Source organism: Meleagris gallopavo, chromosome 5, assembly GCF_000146605.3.
Source record: "Meleagris gallopavo isolate NT-WF06-2002-E0010 breed Aviagen turkey brand Nicholas breeding stock chromosome 5, Turkey_5.1, whole genome shotgun sequence".
Classification (NCBI taxonomy): Eukaryota; Metazoa; Chordata; class Aves; order Galliformes; family Phasianidae; genus Meleagris; species Meleagris gallopavo.
The window spans coordinates 42969065-42977298 of NC_015015.2; the positions used below are offsets into that span (position 1 = coordinate 42969065).

At 43.2% G+C, this 8234-nt stretch overlaps 1 protein-coding gene across 1 annotated transcript; it reads left to right on the top strand.

Moving 5' to 3' along the window:
• Positions 1-6: 6 nt before the first annotated feature.
• On the top strand, positions 7-7687 carry PSMC1 (proteasome 26S subunit, ATPase 1). Its single transcript, XM_019615829.2, has 10 exons — positions 7-138; positions 602-698; positions 1132-1256; positions 1868-2053; positions 2262-2390; positions 3282-3378; positions 3525-3714; positions 4880-5031; positions 6486-6640; positions 7410-7687. Exons 3-10 carry the CDS (start codon positions 1197-1199, stop codon positions 7542-7544), a joined length of 1104 nt encoding a protein of 367 aa, XP_019471374.1. The 5' UTR covers positions 7-138; positions 602-698; positions 1132-1196; the 3' UTR covers positions 7545-7687.
• Positions 7688-8234: the final 547 nt, after the last annotated feature.

Consider the following 8234-nt stretch of genomic DNA (forward strand, 5'->3'; position numbering starts at 1 on the left):
GCGCCGCTCCCGCGGGTCTGTCGTGAGGTGCCGAGCTCGTAGCGCTGGCGTGTTCACGCGGCGGCTGTGCGTTTTCTCTTTCAGGGTCAAAGTCAGAGCGGCGGCCACGGGCCCGGCGGTGGCAAGAAGGACGACAAGGTGCGCCGAGCGGTGTGCCGGGCCGGACCGGCCTTCCCGTGCCGCCTCGGGGTTGGAGGTGCCCGGAGCTGCCGGCCCTGCGCCGCTTGGCGCTGCGTTGCTTGTGGAGCACAGCGAGCGGCTGTGAGCTGCAGGGCCGGCACCTCGTGCAAGGATGAGCGTACATCCAAAGTGTTGGGCCTCGGTGTTTCTCTCGTGCTGTAGTTCGGGTTCCAGCCCCCTGTGTTTCGTATTCACCGAAAAATGGCAGGGACTTACGCTGAGCGTGAGAAGCTGTTTTAAAGTCCCCTTTGAAATAAGAGCATTCCTATTTCTGGGCTTGTCTCTCTGTATCATGAAAGAGGCAGCTTTGGTTTGCAGCCGTGTGGGTAATTGTCAGCCTGTGTACCTCACATCTCTGTGTTTTCATTGCTTATGTCTTGACTTTTTAAATTTTTTTGTTGGAATTCCCTCTGCACATAAGGACAAGAAGAAGAAATATGAACCTCCAGTTCCAACCAGAGTGGGGAAGAAGAAGAAGAAGACGAAGGGACCAGATGCTGCCAGCAAGCTGCCACTGGGTAAGCGCTCAGCCTGCCTGGGCCCTGTGGGCTGCCTGCACTGCAGCATGCAGAGCCCTGGCCTCCTCTGGCTGCGGGTGGGGCCCAAAGCACAAATGCACGCACCGCAGGGCTGAGCATCGGTCTATTTCTAGTGAATTTAAAATAGAAGATAAGGTGGTTGTTATACAGGATGAGTTCTGTGCGTTCCTATTTAAGAGAGAGAGACTTCAAAATGAGGAAAAAAGGAGAGGAGACATCATTTTAAAAGGTGTTTTTGTCCGAGAATTAGTGGGACAAGATTTACATGGTGATTTTTATTTTAGTGATCGCTGTCTGTGTAGAAGGTATCATCAGAACCTGAAGCAGGAATTCTCGTAATGACTTAATGAATAGTTGATAGCGTGTCATGTCATACTTAGTCTGAAATGCTGTGGTTCTGCTTTGATTACAGTGACTCCTCACACACAGTGCAGACTGAAACTGCTGAAATTGGAGAGGATTAAAGATTACCTGCTAATGGAGGAAGAATTTATCAGAAATCAAGAACAAATGAAACCTTTGGAAGAAAAACAAGAGGTGAGCTTTGAGTGAACTGCTAATACTAAAATGACTGCTGTCATTTAAAGTAGTTCACACAAAAGCAATAGAAATGAAGTGTCATGACTGTGGAAGTCAACCGAAATATACTGTGTCCATTAAAATTTTTCACTAAACATCAACTAGCTTTCAGAAAGCAGGATTTTCTTCAAGGGTTTTAATGCTTTTAGTCCAAACATGGGTTATTACAGATGAGGCAGCAGCAATTTTTGGCTTCTTAGTAGTCTTTCCAAGTTCAACAGAGAAGGGAAGAATTCTTCTCGTGCTCATCCATATAGTAGTGTCCGTAGAACTAAAATAGCCAGTTTTGTTACTGGCCTGTGGTTCTGTGCCTTTTGGGGCAGCAACACAAAAGTAGCAAAAGCAGCTTCTGTTCTTTTTGGTGTGAACTGTCGAGCTAATGTTGTCTAACACTAAGATAACTTCAAATGCTTGTAAAATGGAGAAACAGAATGAATCTTTAGAATGTGCTGCCAACATTTGACTGTGCAGTACTTTATCTGAAGTTAACACACAGATTCTGGGCCAACCCAGCAGTAATGTTCCTGCCTGTGTTCGTGAGTTGTTTCTTGAATTCTTCTTGACGACAGGAAGAAAGATCAAAGGTGGACGATCTGAGGGGAACGCCAATGTCTGTGGGTACCTTGGAGGAGATCATTGATGACAACCATGCCATCGTGTCCACGTCAGTGGGCTCAGAACACTATGTCAGTATTCTGTCTTTTGTGGACAAGGATTTGCTAGAGCCAGGCTGCTCTGTTTTGCTAAATCATAAGGTGAGTCACGTGAAGTTAAGTGAGATGAAAAAAAGAAGCACAAGGTCTGCTATTTTTAACTGGCATCTGTTCTGAGAGTCCCAGGATCACACCATCTGAGGTTAATGCTGTTTATTTCATACACCGAAACATGTGGGCATTGGGTTTAGGCTCGTTCTGGTGTTCATAGCGCCGCTTGCTTTCTGACAGCTCTTCATGCTTGAATTAGGTTCATGCTGTGATCGGAGTCCTGATGGATGACACAGATCCTTTAGTTACTGTGATGAAAGTTGAGAAAGCTCCTCAAGAAACATATGCTGACATTGGTGGCCTTGACAACCAGATTCAGGAAATTAAGGTAATCATGTGTGCTAACTTCTGCTGCTAAGCAAGCTCTGAACTTAGCCGTTATGACGAGACTGTGAAAGAGTAACAGCAGAACCAACTGCTGTTCATGTGGTGGTGTTTTGCATCTTGCTCCTGCAGTTCTCAGTTCAGTTTCATTAGGCAGGCACTTGGACCTAGAAGAAGGTCTTCTAAGTTGTTAGTAGTATCCCCGTTCACAAACTGTGTAGGCAGAAACCTTCCACAGTTGCTGTGGAATCTACAGAGCACTGAGCTCATAATTTTTGTGGAAATTTATTACTTTGCAGCGCGTGTCTTGTAAAGTTACTCGGAGTTGCAAGATGTGGTTTAAATTCTAAAAAGTGCAGATGTCATGCAATGTAAGGGTTTGGAAGGTGGGGCTTTTTTGTTTGTTTATTGGTGGGGATTGGTGGATTTTTGTATTCCTACCAGCAGAGCTCAGACTGAACTCTGAAAACTCAGCTCTTTCACTTTGGCTAGGCATTCAGAGTCAACAAATGCTCTTCAAGTGTTCATCTGTGGTATCTGGTAGCTCATACTGGGAAGCATCCTTTAATGATGGGCCCTCCAAGTTTGTGAGGGGCTCCCATAAGTGTTTGGGAGCCAATCTGCCAACTTCCAGAGTCAGTGTGATGCCTGAGGTTGGAGGAAGGGGAACGCTCGCTGTTTCAGCGTGTCACGTGGAAAAGAAGCAATAGGAAGAGCTGCTTTAGAATAAAATAGTTCTTAGAATAGCAGGAATCTGAGATGCATGTTTTTCAAAGCCCGTCTTCCAATTATTTTGGTTCTTTTTGCCTTTCTTACTTGTGTTAAGAACTCCACAGATCTTCTGTAGAGTGCTCACTGTTCATGAAAACACAGGCTTGTTTTTCTCTTGATGCAGGAGTCTGTGGAGCTTCCCCTCACCCACCCTGAGTACTATGAAGAGATGGGTATAAAGCCACCCAAAGGAGTCATTCTGTACGGCCCCCCTGGCACAGGTATCTGTAGCACTGTGCTGAGCTAGCCCTAGTTAAATAAATTACACTTGGTTAGTATTAAACCACTGCCAAGTTGTCACTGATTTCATACGTGTTTTCTTTCCTGCCTGCAGAGTAATTACAAATTTTTTTGCAATTAAAAACAGGTAAAACTTTACTGGCCAAAGCAGTAGCAAACCAAACGTCGGCAACCTTCCTGAGAGTTGTTGGTTCAGAGCTCATCCAGAAGTACCTGGGCGACGGCCCAAAGCTGGTGCGCGAACTGTTCCGCGTGGCTGAGGAGCACGCGCCCTCCATTGTCTTCATTGATGAGATCGATGCCATCGGTACAAAGAGGTGCGTGTCCCTCTTCTTCTGCAGCCGTAGCCAAATCCAGTTTCAGAACTCTGGTAACCATTTCCATAGTAATGCCTTTGATAGAGGCAACTTGTTTTACAAGTAAAAATTCAAATGACTTCTTTGATACTAAGATATACCACAACTTTTTCACCTATTAAATAGATATGGGCAGAGAGATCTGACCTCTTTTCTTTTGCTACTTGGTACCATCACAGGATGCCTTAAACTGGAAGAGTCATTGTGTAAGCTAACGTGTGTGCTTTCAGTGCATACCCAAGTACAGTAAGTGGCTGCAGTGATTCACCTGCAGAGCAGCACATGTAACACAGAGCACATCCATGTATTGGGTATCTCTCCAGATAGGTAGCTACTGAGTTACAGCTAGGGGTTTAGAATATTATATGATAAGTAATACGGTGTAATGTCATGATTGGAATTTGATCAGCATTGCTCGTGTCACTTTAAGGTATCCTTCAGCCTGTAGCTAAGTTGTATTACTTTCAAAATTCCTTAGGCTGCTTGGAGCCATCCAATTTAAATAGTCTTTAAAGTAGTCAGTTTTTTTTTTAAGTAAATGAATGATGCTCATATGTATTACTGCAGTTAGTCTCCAGTAGAAGGGAGCTTCTGCCTCATGTATTTCAGCATATGTAGAACAGATGGGACTGATGGCAAGCACTCAGAATTCTTCAGAAATGCTTTTTTGTTGCTTCAAACTTGTTCATAAACGTGAGTGAAGCTTTTTTGGATGTAAATCACTTGGTCACATATTTGCAAAGTTCAGTGACTGAACCAGAAAGCACCAAAGAGCATCCCCTGGCATGTGTGTGCATGAGGGAAAATCTCTGAAATTTAGAAATGAAGAAAGCAAGTGGTGGGCTTTATTTTCTGTCAAGCTGGTACGCTGCCTTTTAATAATTAGGGTTTTTTCTGTTACGTTTTTGTTCATTTGCTACATCATAACTAGATCTGAAAACCTGCTTTTTGCTTTCTATGGGTAAACCCCAAAAACACAGAAAACTGTGTGTTAACATATAACCCATTATGACATAGATTGTTGGGTTCTTTTAGAGGTCATTTTGTTTGTCAATTTGTGGCAGATGAATGAAGTGTGTTCCGAAGTTGGCACAATGCTTTTTCTGACTGTATTGCTCTCTCAAAGGTACGACTCGAATTCTGGGGGTGAGAGGGAGATCCAGCGTACAATGCTGGAGCTGCTGAACCAGCTGGATGGGTTCGACTCTCGTGGGGACGTTAAAGTCATCATGGCCACAAACAGAATAGAAACTCTGGATCCAGCTTTAATTAGGCCAGGTAAGGGGATTCTGGTCTGTTTACAGCACTTCTTTTGTGAAAGGACATGTAGCTCGTCAGACACGTGGGCTGGTCACAAGAATGCGTGTCAGTGGTTTGTCTTTAGTCATCACTTTGGCTGTGTTAATGTGGCTGTTAAAAGCAGACCCCATTCACAAGTTTCTAAATGCGAGAAAAAATGGAGGCAGAAGAATTACATTAATTTCTACTGTATGTATAAATGACTCAAATATTCTGCTTTTATATTAAGATGGCACAGATACTTTTTAAGTAATTGTTAAGGAGGCTAAATAATGGAGAATACATACATTTAGAATCATAGAATCATAGATTTGTTTATATGTGCAGCAGCTGGGAAGGTAGGTCTGTACCAATTGAGGCTAATAGATGAGAACTTTAAACGTGGACAATGAGTTTGGATTTCAGTTTGTTTCCTTGCAGAGCTGCCATATTCTGCCATCTGGGGAATGAATGAAAGAGAAGTAACATCATATTTTGATGTGTGTATTACGTGTTGCACAAAAAGCTCAAAAAGACTCAGGTGGTACTTTCAGATGGCCAGTAAAAATGTACCGGAACACAGCCTGCATTGAGAGCATTTGGGTCTGTTAAATCAGAAGGTAGAAAGCAATGCAAAGGAGTGAACTAAGCAAGCCTCCTGGTAGCATTCTTAAGTAAATCTCAACTACTGAAGGGTGTGAAGATACTTTTCTTCTTGGGTAGCAGAGGTAAGATAGAGAACAAATTCAAGTTGAATTTGTTAGAGAATGCCTCTGTGCAGTCAGTGCTCCATATGGACCCAAGGAATTCAGAAAAAACACCTGCTGAGGTGCTGTTCTATGCTTTTTCAAAAAGTTTTTGTCACCATCGTGGCCTGACCCTTTGTGTCAAGAACAATTGCCTGAGTACAGAGCAGAAAATACTGATGTTAAAAGACAAGCTATAGGATAATGTGAAACTAACTGGAAGGGAATTTCCATGCTGTACCATCTATTTAAATTATTACCGTCGCTTGAGCAACCATGGCACTTCCAGCAGCCTGGTAAACTCATTTGCTCTTGTGTGGGTTTGTCTGGTGCACTGCATCTGGTGCCATTGACTGCTTTCAGAAAAGACAATGTAAAACTAGAGAAAAAGAGGCACGGTGTGGAGATGGAAGATATCTTTGACAAGTATGCTTACAAAGTTGGAACCATAGGAGCTGGAACATTTCAAGTCCAACTGACAAAAAGGAAACATCTGATAGGAACTTCCAGCAGAATTTCTTATGCAGAGCCTTCTTCAGTTCAGTTTGAGGGTTCTACGTAAGTGATCAGTTTCTTCTGTAAAACGTGATTGATATCAGTGTGAAGATTGTTGCTCTCAGTCTAAATCCGAGATGTTCTTGTGGCTCCATTTCCAGTAGCTGTGTGCAAAAAAAAAAAGCCCTAAGAGTGAATTTTTCTTTTGCGCAGGGCGTATTGACAGGAAAATAGAGTTCCCTCTGCCTGATGAGAAGACCAAGAAACGAATCTTTCAGATTCACACCAGCAGGATGACACTGGCAGATGACGTGACTTTGGATGAGCTGATTATGGCAAAAGATGACCTCAGTGGCGCAGATATTAAGGTGTGTGTGTGTGTCACAGCTGGCTACAGTTCAAAACATGAATCCCATGAGTACATCCAGAACTTTGTATGTTGAAACTTTCCTCTTTCAATTTCCTCTGATAACATCCCCGGAGGTCATTTGGATCGCTCTAGAATACCTCCTCTGAGTGCCCCATACTCAGATTTACAAATGGAAACTGTTATCAGATAGATCATTATCACGCAGCTTGTGCTGATAGAAATACATACCTGTGTTAGCTGAATATGAAAATTCTGTAAGTAGCAAAGTGGAAATTAGAAGTGGAATCTTGCAGAAGCATCCAAGATGCTGTTAATCATTACTTTAAGGTAGTACAGGATAAGAAGCATTTTTAGGACAACCTTACAAGCAGGTAAAAATGCAGTCATAGATGAGGAAGGTTGAGACAAGCAGCTCATGTATGTGAAGTGGACTGGGCTCTTAGAGTCACCTCTTGTAAAATAGAACAGCCCACTGCTGAGAGCTGTTTGTTCCCTGGGGAGGAGGGAAATGGTATTATTACAGTGCTGCCTTTCGTTTGCCATGGATGCATTATCTCACAGAAAGACCTCTAACTTTGTCCACATTTGTTTTTTGTGCTGCTTCTTTGGTGCTACTGACCTGTATCCAAAATGAAAGCATTTAAACTGTGCTAACAATCTTCCAATACTATGAACTCAGCAGAATTTTCATGTAGCTCAAACTGTCTTCCAAGGTGTTGTTTGAAGGGCTGCAGAGCCAGTAACTTGTTTGGCTTTCTCTGTTGCAGGCAATTTGTACAGAAGCTGGGTTGATGGCTTTGAGGGAACGGCGAATGAAAGTAACAAATGAAGACTTCAAAAAGTCCAAAGAGAACGTTCTCTATAAGAAGCAGGAGGGAACCCCAGAGGGACTGTATCTTTAAGTCTTCTCTGTTCAGGGACTATTGGGAACTCTGGTTGGGATGACAGTCTTGTGTAAAACCACATAGTCCAGCTAATGCTCATTCTTGAAGAGGTTATAAAGCCTGGCGGTTTGTTTCCCAATAAAACATTTATTTGAATGGAAGTGCTTCGGAGGCAATGAGGAGTTACTGACACAGGCGTTCGGTATACAGAATGCAGTCTTTGCTGTGGAAACTTTCCGTGGGAGCAAAACGTGGCCAGAAACAGAAATGAGGAAGTTACCATGAAGTGTTGCAGTGCTGTGACAATGGCAGCAGCAAGGCCAAGAGCTGTTGGTTTTTCATGTTAAAATTATGTGATTTATTGCTAAAAACTAAGCCTATGTATGTCTGGAGATGTATGTATGTGGATGAGAGGAACCCTGAAATAGAGTTGTTTTCAGCTGTAGAGAATGGGGGGAAAAAAGAGGCAGAAAGTTTTGTTACCCATTCTTGTAAACCTTATGAGGTGTGTCTCACTGTGAATGAGAAAAAGCCAGAGATTTGTTAGGCGAGCACTTTTTTACTGTGACAGCTGGCCTCACCATGGCTTGTGGAGCTCAGGAGCTTTATAACTGTGGTAAACAAGGCTGTACTTTTTATTTTGGGGGGGCAGGAGGGGAATGTGGTTGTTAATGCTGGAAGCAACAACCATGGAGAGGATGGTGCAGC